Below are 16,344 nucleotides of genomic sequence, written 5' to 3'. Positions count from 1 at the left end.
CAGCTTTCATTCCCAATTATATTTTTATATACATAATTTTTTTTTTTTTTTAACCATTAGGAGGCCATTGACCTGATGATGGCCCTTCATGTTCCAGGTGATGGTTGACAGACGTGCAGCCTGTGTGCTGCTTCTCTCCTTTGGTCGAATGACAGCTTGCTCGGTGGTGTTTCGTGTTTGCTCACTTGGTTTTCCTTCCCTCTCCTTCCCGGGGGCCTCGTGGGCTGGCAGCGCCGTGGTCCAGCAGGCCAACTGCAGAGCCTCTGTGCCTTCCAGCAAGGGCAGCAGCAGCGGCAGCAGCAGCGGCAGCAGCAGCTCCTCCAGTGACTCAGAGAGCAGCTCGGGATCTGACTCGGAGACGGAGAGCAGTTCCAGCGAGAGTGAGGGCAGCAAGCCTCCCCACTACTCCAGCCCCGAGGTAAGAGCCTGAGCCCCTCCCGCCCTCCGCGCCTCTCTCAGTGAGCACAATAAATCCCCTGGAGTCTGTTTCTCACACCTCCCGCCCTCCCCCACCCCACCCCTCTTCCTCAGAAAGCGGGACTGGCCTGGAGGCTACCACGGCTTGGCAGCCTGTCAGGGTTTGTTTGGGTTCATCATCTTACCCACTCTGTCCCCTCCTCACAGTTCTCCTAATTACAGAGCTCCCTTTGAAGTACAGACACTTCGTCTTTCATTGTCCAAAAATCTCTATCTCAACTTTCGGTATGCTGTACACATCACCGCCTGGAAATAACCTCTAGATCAGGTCTCCCTAATAACTAGGAGGCAATAACTAGGCAGGGCAGTTCACCACCTGGGAAGAGTGACCACCCATAAATCAGGGGCAAAGGAGTGTTATGGATTAGACATGCTTAGAATCCTACCTTTTTGCAGTTTGTCACGGATTAGAGGAACAAGGACTATAAATATTAATAAAACCTTCTTAACTGCATTTTCTTTGTGAAAATATAAAAAGAAAAATTAGCATCAACCTACAAATAATAATGAAACCTTTTATAGCTATGATGAGTATCTATGTGGAAAATTTAGGTGCCTCATATAAAAGCATTATAAGGTACCAATAAAAACCAGTGCTATTTCTACTTTAAAGGGGAAAGGGGGAAATTAAAGAGTAATTCAGTGCATGGAGATTCTCGAGAGAGGGTTGAAAGCAAACTTCTCAAGTCCCTGGAACTGTAAGGGTAGACTTTGATTGCTAAAGAAAGAATAAAATACAGTTTCTCCTTGGGTGTATAAACATTTGGCATTACCATGGATCATAGGATTGAAGTTTTTTTGCCTACAGCCCTCTGTACCACTTTGGGGCCCAAATTTCTAAATAGGCTCTGAAATAAAACCGAAGTCACTTTTGCAAACCCTGGCAGTGAAAGGGGAGCACCGCTAAGGGCCTGCACGATCTACGTTGCCAGCTTTGTACCTGTGACTCACGACATCATCACACCCAAAAGCAACTGTGTTTTTATCTGGAGTTCATAGACTGGCTCCTAAATTCCCTCAGGTTTTTCCCCTTCCAGTCTCCTCCTCTCAGGAGGCTAAGGCTTTTTGCAGAAGCATTGAGAATTTCCCCTAAGTGCTCATTTCCTATAGTACCTTTCTGCTCTTCACTGAGATCTCTCCATTCGTCCCAAAATAAACCATCTCTCCATCTCTCCTGCCTTTTTCTCTCCTTTTCATGATGCTTACCTCCTCCCCCATCTCTCTCTATTTCTGTCTCTGTCTCCCAATATAACAGGAAGGCCCTTAGCAACATCAACCTATAAATGCCACAGGTTGATATAACCCTGACTTTCCCAGAATCTAAATTGTTATTCCTTCTTCATAATTTCATTCATTCACTCACTCATTTTGTTCATTCCACAAATATTTACTGAGCACCTGCCAAGGGGCTTAGCTCTGGAATACAGCAATTATTTGACAGGAGAGGTCCCTGTCTTCAGGGAACTGGCATTCTAATGGGAATAACTTGAAACAAAAAAGTACAGGAGTGAAACAAAATAAGGAGTTGAGAAGCCATCCTAATGCTATAATTTGTTGAGAAATTCCAGAATATTTAGTTATAAGAAATAACTGGGTACCAGGGACATGGCAAAGGGCAGTGGAGATGCATAAAAAGTGTTAGTGTCCATGAACAACCCTTCCTCCAGTCTCTTTGTGACTTTGAAGGTTAAATTCATGAATGTTGGGTCTTATTTTCATGCTGAAATGTGAATCCTGGAGCTTCTGGATGAGGCTAAACCTCATCTAAGAGAAGTACAGTTATAAAGTGCTTGGAGGAAATTCTTTTTAAATGTCACTGAGATAATTACAAAGACTTGAACTTCTTGGTGATGAAAGGAAGCTCTCGTGGAGGAAGCTTCCAGCAGCTATCCAGGGCCCCTCACCAAGGAAGGGAGCACAAGTCTACTACAGCAGGCCTAAAAGTTTAAGTTGCCTAAAGCCACAGAGTTTCAACTCCCTGCTTCTCTGTGCAGAGGGAATGCAGAAGTGACAAGCTATGTATTAGCCACGATGCCTGTTACTGCTGTCTGCTGGAAAGGAATGTATCAGTTGGAGTAAAAGTAAGATTTAACATTTTCCCTGAGATGAATACAGACACACACCCTTTAAAAATAAAATGAGTCTGCAGAATGAAAATCACAAAGATAGGAGGTAGCATTCTATGGCTGACCCTCCCCAGCATCTCTGTTTTACTGTGACTTGGCTGGCCCACGTCATCTTAAGGAGGGCGGTGAGATTCCTTTTCCTGAACCCCACAAGACAATTGGACTCTGTATATCCACACGTCTCACATTCCACTGCACAGACAATTCATACGGCTGCTTTGAACAAAATGTTCCTGGCCATCACTTACCTGCTGGTACCATCCTGATGTGGGAGTACAAGGAGGCGTGCATGATGGTCCAAGGCACCTGCATGCTCCCCTTCTACGTGCCAGCACGGGAAACCCACTGGGCCCAGCTACGTTTCATCTGAACTGTTCTTCATGGCTGTGGTTGTAGAAAGGCACTTATTTTACATGAATCACCATAGGTAATGTCATATCTGCGGCTAGCACGGAAGAGCCGCTGTGAACAGTGTTTCCATACTACAGATCCCCTTTCGGTGGCCTGATATTTGCTTAGTTGTTCTCAGCCTAATTTCCTTCACTTGTGTTTTATCTTCTTTCCTGGCATGGTGCATCCTTTCATGTGTGAGCTTTCCAGGGGGAAGCACCTTCCCCCTCAGCTAGTACATGAGCTCCCTAGAGCGGTATTCCACAAGTAATAGGTGTCACATGGGAAAAAGAAACCCCGGTCACATGATTTTATGGAGTGTCAGGATAAAGTCGGTTTAACCCATCTCTTTAGGGCAACACCCAGCCCTTAAATATTGCTCATGTAAACTGTTTTCCATTGTGGCATTTCCCAAACTTATCTGACCCTGGAAACTTTTCTTCATGGAATATATGAACTGAATGCACATTTTGGAAAATGCTGCCTTAGCTTGTTCCTAAAAATCAACAGAAATGTGACACAAGTCACTCATTGATTAAACAGGCATTTCCTCAATTAGGCATCTGTGGGGTCCTTGGCAGCGGGTGCTATGAAGGATGTAGATGAAGCAGGAACTAAAATCCACAGTGGAGAGCTTGTGCATGAATCAGAAGGAAGATTAATCAGGAAGGAGAGTCATGACCGAAAATACAAAGCAACCAGCAAGCACACAGGCACCACCAGGCAAAAACCCTGAGGAAGTCGGCCCGCAGGAAGTTAACCATAGTCACCAGCAAACCAGTGGATGAGGGCCCTAAGCCCTGAGTTTTTCCTCCTCCACTGCCACTTAGCTCTTCACCATTGAAGCTTCCTTGGCCACAACTGCCTTATCCCAAAAATGGCAGGTATTCCTGTTCTGCCTAATCTGTAAACCTGTTCTGAGGAATAAATGATATAATTTGAGTGAAAGCTCATTGTAAGTGGTTCTTATTAGGAGCAAAGCACAGCAATTGGCCTGCCTAACCTGTTGTAGACACTGCAAACAATACAAAAAAAAAAAAAAAAAAAAAAAAAAAACAGAGTCCAGGTCCTCTGAAAGAAGTGTTTGGCTTTGTTGAAGACCCAAGATGCATACATGTGAAATCAATATGAACATCACAAGACTATGCAGTTAAAAAAAAAAGACAAAACAAAAACAACAACAACAACAACAAAAAAGACTATGTGGTTGAGGATAATAAAGGCCAACAGGTATTGCTTGGAGTGGTGTTCTCGAAAAATTAGATCTAATTCTGTCATTTTAGGTTGAAGACCAACATTTCTCAAAGGAATGAGGTCCCCCTTTCATGAGGCTATGCCAGTGAGTAATGGGAGATCAGGCAAAGCAGCGGATTAGGTCTAATAAATAAACACTAAAAGTTTTTATTTGAGTAGGTGACACACAATGTTACACTAGTTTCAGGTGCACAACATAGTGATTTGACAAGCTTAAACAGTATGCTATTGAGAATCTTTAAACTTAAGCAAATACGGGTTTAGTCTTGGTAGTGCCTGGTAGCTCTGCAGCCTTGGACATGTCTCTTAACCTCTCTGAGCCTCATCTACAAATTAGGGGTGATAATATTTCTTACTTGTATGGATTAGATTAGATGATATCTGTAAAGTGGGAGGTACATTGTAGTTGTTCAGCAATGAAAGATGACTGTGAGATAATAGATGCCCTTGAAAACCAGCCCAAGGCATTTGGATTTCCTTTGAAAGGCAATAGGAGGTCATTGTAGATCCTTAAGAAAGGAGGTGTGAGTTAGCGATGTGTTGAAAATGGTACTTTAGACTGATGTTTTCAGCTGTGGAGTGCAGGAAAAAAATGACGCTAAAGCACATCAGACAACGAGCCCATACTAAATTTATGAAATTCTCCCCTTCACTGTTAATGCTCCCATCAGGAAATTTTAGTGCAACTCTCCCCATGTGCAGCTGCGCTTTTGGCCATAGGCAGTTGTCTGTGTTCTCTGACATAAGACACGTGGGCTGTGGAAGGCTCAGGATGGCGGGGGTGAGGGTGAGGTAGACGTAGTGTTAAACATGGTGGCAGGACCAGTGTGAGTTCATGCTCAGCCATAAATGTTTTTACCTTCTCCCAAAATGTGTCCCCTTTCTGCCAGAGGCCCCTTCAGCATCCATTAGTATTGACCGTGTTCCATGACACTAGGGAAGCTGAGGCACACAAGTCACTGACTTGCCAGTGGTCACATAGTGAGGGAAATACGGGGCAAGGAGGAGACACTGTCAGAAGCCATAAATTGTTTGCCACCACATGAGCTTTCAGCCACACTCAGCTAAACCCAGGGAACGCGAGGGCTTCCCATTGGCCACAAAGCTGTTCTGTGTCCTGCTGTCCTGCTTTCTGTCTTGCATGCATCTCCCACAGTATGTACGAGGTGTGCTCTTAGGGTTCCTGTGTTCCCTTTCTCTGGAGAAGCCAAAATAAGGTGAGGTCAGAATTTATGCAGAACAACCCAGAGATGCAAAATGATAACTTTTTGTTCTTTTGCATCTTGCTGTAGAGCCCTGGTCCTTTTGGTACATGAAAACCAACAAAGCAAAAAGTCAAGGCGAAGGCCAGACTCCTCATTGAGGCCATGAGGGTTTCACCTCCCACACCTGTGTCCCAGGGCGAAGCCTCTCCATCCTCACTGCCCTGGGAGAGGGGCCCCAGATTCTCATGCTGGTCCCTACTGAAATATCACTTGTCCTTCCCAGTATCTGGAAACCTTGTGCTAGTGTTCCCCAAAGTGCAGTTAGTCTCATCTATTTTGGGGGAACCAGCAGGATGTGTATGGTCCCTGCCACAGCTCCAGTGCCTGGTGCCCACACTCTGTGTCCTCTCATCTTGGCCCCAGGCTCCTCTGGCCCATCGAAGGCATTCCATGTCCTAAGCTATGTCCCAGACTCCCCCAGCCCCAGCTGGGGACAAGACTGCCTGCCCCACTCCCCTCAGATCCTTGCAGCATGTGCTTATGCCCCAAGTTCCGCTCTCAATCTGGACCTCTCTGTTGAAAGACAAATTTTGACTCATAAAAGCAAGCTTTTAGAAATTATTATGTTAAAATTTTTTTTAAAAAAAGTTTTTCGCCTGCAAGGAAGCCTGACTTGCTCTGGACTTTAGCCAATCAAATTTGAAATGCAAAATTAAGCAATGTCTTCTTTTAGTCTGGGCTAGAAACTGGTCTCCTGAAACAATGGATGCCACAAATTCAGAGCATGGGAGGCCACAGGGAAGGAAAAATACATCACCTTAAATAGTGAAAATATTTTCCCATTTCACTTTTCACAAATTGAAAACACTCTGGCTAAAGCTTTACACTTACCAATACACCTATTTTCTATTAATAATCATAGATACTGGATATTGGACTTTTATTAGAAATCAACAGCATTGGGCGCCTGGGTGGCTCAGTCGGTTGAGCGTCCGACTTCGGCTCAGGTCATGATCTCACGGTCTGTGAGTTCGAGCCCCGCGTCGGGCTCTGTGCCAACAGCTCAGAACCTGGAGCCTGCTTCGGATTCTGTGTCTCCCTCTCTCTCTGACCCTCCCCCATTCATGCTCTGTCTCTCTGTCTCAAAAACTAAATAAATATTTAAAAAAATAATAATAATAATAAAAAAGAAATCAACAGCATTTATTCCCTTTTTATAAGCCATAACCTTTTCATGAGCCATAGATACCTAGAGACTTGAATGAAAACTGTAGACCTCTCTCAGAAAAATGTATCCACACAGCATTTCGCATTCTGTTTCAGGGCATTCATTGACTCCCTGGAACCAATCCATGTGGCAAAGTTTAAAATCTATAATGTCTGTGATTTGCTCTAAGTTAGCAAAACTGTGTGCAGAAGTTTCCACCGTCACTTCCGTGTCTGAAACACTTCCAGCAAAGTGGGACAGAAGCAAGCTGAAGATGGACTAACCAAGTCCAGCTGCCAAAGCATATGGGGCACACAGAGTTCCCTTTGAATCAGGAGCTCTCTACCACTAAACAAGCCATCTCCCCAAAGTTATAGCTTCTACTGTTAAATGACTGTGCCCTACTTGCCTTCACCACGTAAATCATATGTTAATTGCTTGGGATTATAGGTTCCACTTAGCCCCCTCTTTTTTTTTAATTTTTTAAAATGTTTATTTATTTTTGAGAGTGAGAGAAATAGAGCATGAATGGGGGAGGGGTAGAAAAGGAGGGAGGCACAAAATCTGAAGCAGGCTCCAGGCTCTGAGCTGTCAGCACAGAGCCTGATGTGGGCTCAGATCCACAAACCGTGAGATCATTACCTGAGCTGAAGTCGGACGCTTAACCGACTGAGCAATCCAGGCACCCCTAGCCCCCTTTTTTAATTTCCTCTAAATTTTTTAGTCTTAACAAAAAATGAGTGCTTTAATACTCAGGGCCCCCAAACTAATTCCCCAGTTAACTTTCCTTGAAATCTCAAGTCTAGGTATGTGTGTATAATTATAAGAAATATACATTGTGTAACACTCAAAAGTGCTGGAAAAGGGTTCTCATTAAGCACGGGGCTCTCTCCTTATTTTTTCCAAATACTCTTCATACTACTTCACTGACATATTCAGTGGGACAGAAAAGGGCCCCCACCCCCCCATCCTGTGTGCTGATGCAGCTTCACTACACACACCAACTGCTTCCGTTTTCCTTCTGCTCACAGCCCGTTGTTTTTCTGCGCACACACCTAGGGGGTAAGTGAAGATTAAAAACAGCCAAGCCCGTTTAAGTAAGTCTAATAAAAGATGTTCTGTTTGTTGCCGGTTTTCTGCTTTTAGGCCGAACCAGCGTCCTCTAACAAGTGGCAGCTGGATAAATGGCTGAACAAAGTTAATCCCCACAAGCCGCCTATCCTGATCCAAAATGAAAGCCACGGGCCAGAGAGCAATCAATACTACACCCCGGCCAAAGACGAAGTGCAGGACTGTGGGAAACTTCCCGACGGTTGCCAAACCAGCCTGAGAGAGAAGGACCTCAAGAGCACCTGCAAGGAGGAGCAGAGGCCAAGGACAGCGAACAAGGCCCCGGGGAGCAAAGGAGTGAAGCAGAAGTCTCCACCTGCGGCCGTGGCCGTGGCTGTGACCACAGCTGCCCAGCCGCCCGCTGTACCCGGCACACCCGCCGAGAGCGCACCCGCGCCTGCGCGGAGGTCTGCGGGCAAGAAGCCCACCAGGCGCACAGAGAGGACCTCTGCCGGCGACGGTGCCAACTGCCACCGGCCCGAGGAGCCAGCAGCCGCCGACTCGCTGGGGGCAAGCGTGGTGATTCCCCCGGAGCCCACCAAAACCAGGCCCTGCGGCAACAGCAGAACGAGCCACCGCAAGGAGCTGCGCTCCTCCGTGACGTGCGAGAAGCGCCGCACGCGGGGGCTGAGCCGCATCGTCCCCAAATCCAAGGAGTTCATAGAGACAGAGTCGTCATCTTCGTCCTCCTCCTCGGACTCAGACCTGGAATCGGAGCAGGAGGAATACCCTCTGTCCAAAGCGCAGGCCGTGGCCGCCGCAGCCACCGCCTCGGGGAGTGAGCAGAGACTAAAGGAGGCTGCCAACAGCATCAGCAGCGGTGGGGGCCCCCGGGCCCCCGTAGGCTCCATCAACGCCAGGACCACCAGTGACATTGCCAAGGAGCTGGAGGAGCAGTTCTACACACTGGTCCCTTTCGGCCGGAATGAACTTCTCTCCCCCTTGAAGGACAGTGATGAGGTCAGGTCTCTCTGGGTCAAAATTGACCTGACCCTCCTGTCCAGGATCCCAGAACACCTGCCCCAGGAGCCGGGGGTCTTGAATGCTCCTGCAGCCAAGGACGCTGAGAGTGCACAGCCCAGCCATCCATCTGACACTCCTGCCGAAAAGGCTTTGCCAAAATCCAAGAGGAAACGCAAGGTAGGCCTGGGGCTGAGGGCATGGCAGGCAGGGAGGGCTTTCCCTTGTGCTGTGAGTTGTGGGGAGGTGTTAAAGCCCACATGGGCTGCTGGCCTGCAATGTACAGGCAGCAGTTTTATGTGTGTCCTACTCAACAAACTTTCCTATAGTACTTTGTATATGCCACATACGTACTTGACACAGATTAACTCAGTTACATCCTTAGAACCACTTGATGAGGGAAACACCATTAATATCCCCATTTTATCATTATAATTAAGCCCTGTCCCACTGCATGGTGAAGTGGGCATACAGAAAATCTTTATCAAGCATGTGCAGAGGCAAGCTCGATGCTGGGCCAGTAGAAAAGCTGAACACATGGTGAATCCCACCCTTTGCTGGAAGTGATAGAGTGGCATTGATCAATCATGGACTATGAAGCCAAATAGCTTCATAGAATTTAACGCTGTGACTGGGGTGAAACATGAAACAGAAGTGCCAGACACCAGGCTGTGGGTGGATGTGCCCAGTGAGAGGAACATTAGTTTCAGAACCAGCAGCGGCTGCTCCCAGTAGCCTTGACCAAGGAGAACTCTGGGGGGGAAACGGTCTGGGAACAGGTCCCTGAAGAGGAGGAACACTGAGTAATCAGAGAGGATGATGTGGCACCAAAAAAGGGAAACAGGACGAACAAGGAAGGCATGGAGTAAGAAAGGTGGCTCGAGTGCAGGGAGAGCTGGATACACATCTGGAAGCAGACCCAGATATTCAGTAGTGTTTGCAGACTTTTGAGGGCAGGAATAACGTAATCACAAATTAAATTAGGACCAATTTTGAGGAGTTTTATCTCCTCCTGTTACTGTTACCTTCAAAAGTAACTTGAGCCACAGCGAAAAACAACATGGGTAACAAACCAAAGATTGCAATATCATGGATGGTTCCAAATTTAGGACAAAATCACTAACAATAGCTAATGTACATATGTCCCCACAAGAGATGCTATTCTAAGCACTTTGTACATATTAAATTATTTAGTCCTTGCAACTTTATAAACCAAATATTTTTATCATGCCCATTTTATAGGTGAGGAAACTGAAGCTCAGAAAGCCTAAAGCATCTTGCCCTAGGTTCACATAGGTGATAAGGGGAAGAGCTAGGAATGAACCCAGGCTGTCTGGCTCCAGGGTCTTCGAATAAAAAATTAGTCTGAGGTTTGTGTAGTAGTTTCCCCACAGGGCCCCTGCCCGGAAGGGCTCTATACATTTAATTCTTGCAGTTGCCATCTTGAAATTCATTTTATCTCTGAATTTGTGTTGTTAAGTGAAGTGCAATGGAACAGTAGAGCATGACTGGGGGCCCATGGAGCTGTGACTCACATGTGGTCCCCACCTCCTGCCTATTTCCCCAGGACAGGTTCTGCCCAGTCCTTTGGCCCCGTTGCATTCCAAAGTTAGCAAAACTGCATACAGGGAAAGTTTTCATCATCACTCCCATACTGAAATACTTCTGGCAACATGGTGAAGCATGTCCAGTCCCCATCTCCTTCCAGGACCTGTGCTGCACCCCAAGTCCCCAGAGGCCAAGGCCAGGTGCAGTGATAGGGTCAAGATAGGCATCTCACCCAACTCTAATCCAGGGCCTGAATGGTCTCAGGGGAGAACTACAATCTCCTAGTGGTTGCAGGTTCACCTTGGGTTTGGCGTTGGACTGTGGAAAGGGGAAATGCCTAACTGGACATCCCCATCCCTATGTAACTGGCAGGCAGGGGGAAACCTCTACTGTTGGGCCACGCACATGCATACAGTTGTAGGACCGGCCCCAGACACTTCAGGCGGCCTGCACCCCCTCAGATCCCCATGCCTCAAGGAACACAAGATGAAATGATAAATAAACACCACCATGATAGGTCAAGAGAGAGACTTTGACACCCAGGGAAATGTTTTCTACTTTGATACTTTATCACATTACTCTTTTCTTGCTTTTTTTTTCAGTTTTATTTTTGGAGGTATACTTGACATAACATTATATTAGTTTCAGGTGTATAATGCAACAATGCAGTTTTTCTAAATACTGCAAAATGATTATCCCAAGAAGTCCAGTTAATATCCATCACTATGCATAGCTACAATTTTTTTTCATGAAAATGTTCTTGTTAACTATAGTCACTGTGCTGTAGATTATATCTCCCTGACTTATTCATTTTATAACTGGAAATTTTTACATTTTGACCTCCTTCTCCCATTTTCCCACCTCTTACCCTCCACCTCAGGCAACTACCTATCTATTCTCTATATATAAACTCAGGCTGTTTTTAGTTTGGGTTTTTTTTTTTTTTTTTTTTTTTTTAGATTCTACATTTAAGTGAGATCATATGGTATTTATCTTTTTTTCTGTCTGACTTATCTCACTTAGTAAAATGCCCTCAAGTTCCATCCACATTGTTACAAATGGCAAGATTTCATTTTTTATGACTAAATAATATTCCATTGTACATATAGTTAACATATAGATACACACACACCCACACACACCCCACATCTTCTTTATCCATTCATCAATTGATAGACATTTATGTTGTTTTCATGTCTTGGCTGTTGTGAATAATACTGCAGTGAACGTGGGGTTGAATAATATCTTTCTGAGTTAGTATTTTTCCTTTTCTTCAGATAAATACGCAAGGTGGAATTACTGGGTCATATGGTAGTTCTAGTTTTAATTTTTTGAGGAAACTCCATACTGTTTTCCACAGTGGCTGTACCAATTTGCATTCCCACCTACAGTACAGGAGGATTCCCTTTTCTCCACATCCTTGCCAACACTTGAGTTTTTTATTTTAGCGATTCTGACAGGTATGAAGTGATCTTACTGTGGTTTTGATTTGCATTTGCCTGATGATTAGTGATATTGAGGATCTTTTCATTTCTTTGTTGGCCATCTGTATGGCTTCTTTGGAAAAATGTCTGTTCAGATTCTCTGCCCATTGTTTAATTGGGTTGCGTTTTAGCAATCAAGTTGTGTAAGTTCTTTATATGTTTTAGATATTAACTCCTTATCAGATATATATTTACAAATATCTTCTCCCATTCTGTAGGTTGCCTTTTTGTTTTGTTGATGGTTTTCTATGCTGTGCAGAAGCTTTGTCACAGTTTGATATAGTCCTACTTGTTTATTTTTGCTTTTGTTGTCTTTTTGATGTAGTCGGCACCAGCCTTCTGGGTAAAAATAATCAGGTGACCTTACCTTCTCGGTACTTCTACTTTCTTCGTTTATGAAGTAGTGATATCTTTGCAGAGGTGGTAAAGGTTCAGACCATATAATTCAGTGATGTAATCGTCAGATAATTCAGGCCATATAATTCATATAATATGAGTTAGCTCGCTACTTCCCTACCCCTCTTCCCTCCTGTTTCCCTCTAGATACTCCACCCTCCCATTACATGTTGGATTAATGGGTAAATGGATAGACTGATGGAAAGAGAGAGAGAGAGAGAGAGAAACATAGTTATATAAGAAATGTACACATCTAGATGGGGCGCCTGGGTGGCTCAGTCAGTTAAGCGGCTGACTTCGGCTCGGGTCATGATCTCGCAGTCCATGAGTTCAAGCCCTGCATCGGGCTCTGTGCTGACAGCTCAGAGCCTGGAGCCTGTTTCAGATTCTTTGTCTCCCTCTCTCTGACCCTCCCCCATTCATGCTTTGTCTCTCTCTGTCTCAAAAGTAAATAAACGTTAAAAAAAAAAAAAAGAAATGTACACATCTAGAAATTGATAAACATATATTGAAAATACATATAGCTGTATAAGCATACATAGAGATGTGCAGAAAGATACAAATTCTATAATATTCTATATTTAAGTAATTTTATTACTCATGGCCTTTTTAAAAATTCTTAACTTATGAAATTTCATTTACACTAAGCCTGACACCCATCTCTCCTCATAAAATCTAATGAACCATCATTAAATACAGATACAGAGAAGTGAAAGAACATTTTCATAGCAATCTTCCCTAAGCATTTGGGGTATTAAGACCCCAGTACTGGGACACTACAGACCCAGCTACCAAAGGTGCAGAGTCCAGCCCTGCTGGAACCCTGGAGCAGAAATGGAGATTCAGAGCTTTGGTTTGGGCCTTCCCTGGGTACAGTTTCAGTGTGAGCATCTGGGATCCTGTGACAGAGGCTGTGTGACAATCCCAGCTAGAAAGAGGTCAAAGTCTTTCTATCTTGGAAGCCAGTGCTTGTCTCCTGGAAAACACTGCTGAGAGCCCTAAATATACTGTTAACTGTGTTTCTACTTTCTCACCAGCAGTGGAGCTTTGTTGAGTGCATTTGCCATTGCACCCTAATACACATATAAACACGATTGTGGAAACAAGAATTCAATCAAAATACTATTTTCTAAAAGGGTACATTAAGGATTGTAAGATGTCATGGATAGTAATTGTTCACTAGAATTAAGACACCAAGAGGTAACAACCTTTGCTTGAAATTCATAAAAGCCATTATGGCATTAAGCCCAGGACACGGTTGTCATACTTTATTCAGATACCAAGAAATGCCAAAATGAGAGACACTGAAGGTGCAGTGTCAATTCAGAACAGGTCTTTTTTGGGGCACCTGGGTGTCTCAGTCGGTTAAGCATTCGACTTCGGCTCAGGTCATGATCTCACAGTTGGTGGGTTCGAGCCCCACATCAGGCTCTGTGTTGACAGCTCAGAGTCTGGAGCCTGCTTTGGATTCTGTGTCTCCCTCTCTCTCTGCTCCTCCCCCACTCATGCTCTGTCTCTCTCTCAAAAATAAACATTAAAAAAAATATTTAAAAAATAAAAATAAAAAAAGAACAGGTCTTTTTTGGAGAGCTGATTCAGATGTGTTGATGGTAGACCAATTTTCATCATTCACATTGTTCCCTCCCTAATGTTGACCATGGTGTCATGCTCTTCCTCTCAATAAACTGTCAACAGTAAAACTGACAGATTTCATCCTTGTTGGTGGAGGAGCTGACTGGGAACCTAGAACAGAGGCAAGAACGTTGCAACCATACTGCTGCTTGGGATACTCTTCCAGAGAAGCCGAGTAAGCTGGCCTCCCGGGAGCCCTCGCTGTGTGGAAGGTTGTGATGGGATCTATTATGATCCCTTGAAATCCAAAGCTGATTGGGTTTTGCTTATTCCCATGCAGTGTGACAACGAAGATGACTACAGGGAGGTCAAGAAGGCCCAGGGAGAGAAAGAGAGCTCTTCACGACTGACTGCCTCTGCCAATAATACTTTATCCACGAACCACTGCAGCATGAACATCAACAGGTATGCATGTTCCACTGGAGTTACAGTGAGCCGGAAGGATCTCTGGGTCTGAAAGTCATGTATCATATTGGAGGAGAGTCTGATTGTTCAATGACTGCTCTGGTCTGGGTCTTTAGACTTGATTCTCCTGATTTAAACTAAGGCTAATAATTATGCCTGAATGTGTGCTCATGTCACAGCCCCAGGTACAGAGTCAGTACTTCTCTGTAACAAAAGACCGGTTACTAGTTAACACTCAGTTCTGTACTCTCAAAGACACACTTTCCCTCTGAAAACCCAGTAACTAAATTTTCAAACCATGATTTTAATAGCCACTAAACCTGTAAGAACAGTAAGCTTATTATACAGAGGGACAAAGAAATATAAACTTGGGTGGAGTCTCTTGGATATAGACTAAAACTGTGGCATTAGACAGGATCTGTGTCTCCAAGGTTAAACGGCACCCAGTCACTCCTCTAAAGGGGTTCCAGATGGACCCACTTTGCACCAAATCCCCTCCATGACAAATGGCTTTCTAGCAAGGCAAGGTCCCTGATATTTATTAGAAGTGAGTAGCTTATCATCAGTCATAGAAGCTCTTTCCATTTAGAAATACCACACTCAGAAACCACTTTTCCTCTGCTAAGACACTCCTCACTCTCCCTGACTGTGTACATGGAATTTTTAAGGGGAGATTAATGTTTCAGCACAACACATAAAAATGTAAACTGAAAGGTTAGGAGAAGATGTAGAGCAGTACTAAAACTCGGAGAGGAAATTGGAGAGTGAGGGCACACAAGCACCGGCCCACTGCAGTGTCAGAGTCACCTTGGGAAGGAAGGCGAGGACTCTTGAAGGTCTGAGCAAGAGGGAGCATGCAGACGCGAGCTGGCCTAGTCCACAGTGCTCTGTGCCCAGCGGGTGGTATCCCAAAATACTGAGAAAATGCAAATGGGGGACGTGTGGTTCCAAAATGTCTTAAATGTGCGATATGGTTCTATACATGCTTCTTTCTTAATGCACTGAAAATCTTTCTAGCAGATCTAGTAACTGCCATGATTTCTAAGTAGTGATGAATATAAACAATATTTCAAGTTGTCTGCAACAACTGGAACATGACACAAAAATGTCTGTGATTTCTCCTGATGACACAATCACAGGCATTGCTAATAATACTCCTGCTAAACCACTACTCTGGAAATGTTCAGTTTCAGTGAGAAGTTAATGAAAATGAAGATGTAACTTTTTCCATCCAAGTTCACAAACCCCAGGAACTCTTGCTCTAGAGCCTTTGCCTGGCAGAGCCTGCTGGCTCTGATAGTTTTATTTATGATACATAATGACACTTGCATATAAAAGTGCTTTGAGTTCTTTCTAGGAAAGGTGGTCAATGTACCTCTGGAGTAAGGTGATCACCTATCCCAAAGAGGATATCCAAAGAAAGCTTTTTTGGTCAACTTGAATATGTAAACTTATAATGATGAAGAAATAATCCTATGTCCGTGACAACACTTAATGTAATAATTTAGTTTTCTATGAGCATTTAAAATCACATAATATGAAAAATAATAGAAATTTATAAACATGACTTTCTTCACTCACATGTCAAGACACAATTATATATAGACTGGTCACATCTATCTTCAGCGTCAGTGTCTTTGTCATCATCAACTGAGCCACTTTTGACTTGCCCGAGGGAGTTTTCCAGAACACATCTTCTCACTTCTGCCTTGTTAGATGCATGGTATTTTTTGTACCAGAAAGCTATCACCAGAAATTCTACCCTTACACAGATCTATTTGCATAACACTAAGAACCTCGTTACTTTAACATTAAGAACCTTGGCTTTATTATCTGTTCTAGAGGCCTGTGTTTGTAATTTCTACACTGTGACCACCAACTAAGGAAATTGCTTTTTGAAGTGACTTTAATGGCTTGTTTGCAGTGATAGCCAACACATGCAATTAAGAAGTAATGACTGCAGGAATAGTGACTAAGTCTTTGTTAAATGGATTTACCTTTTTTTTTTTTAAACTGGCTTTGTCAAGTGACTTCTGTGAGCATCCCAAATTAACAATGTTTGAGTTTATTTCAGGTTATTGTATCTTTCCTCAGTTTTTTGTTTGTTTTTTTTTCAGGGCAAAGTAATGGAGAGAGCCCTATCAATATAA

The 16,344-nt window shown here is 44.0% G+C and overlaps 1 protein-coding gene across 5 annotated transcripts in view; it reads left to right on the top strand.

Annotated features, from left to right (window-relative positions):
- AFF3 (ALF transcription elongation factor 3) overlaps positions 1-16,344 on the top strand; it is a 578,761-nt gene that overhangs the window by 525,533 nt on the left and 36,884 nt on the right. For all 5 annotated transcript variants that reach the window (XM_086701326.1, XM_086701328.1, XM_086701330.1 and 2 more), the window contains 3 exons: positions 232-418; positions 7,806-8,909; positions 14,070-14,194. In XM_086701326.1, coding sequence (XP_086557452.1) covers positions 232-418; positions 7,806-8,909; positions 14,070-14,194 — 1,416 coding nt within the window. The remainder of the gene's footprint in view (positions 1-231; positions 419-7,805; positions 8,910-14,069; positions 14,195-16,344) is intronic.

This window comes from Puma concolor, chromosome A3, assembly GCF_028749965.1.
Source record: "Puma concolor isolate L17-30 chromosome A3, mPumCon1.1.hap2, whole genome shotgun sequence".
NCBI lineage: Eukaryota > Metazoa > Chordata > Mammalia > Carnivora > Felidae > Puma > Puma concolor.
This window is presented reverse-complemented; position numbering and strand designations above follow the sequence as displayed.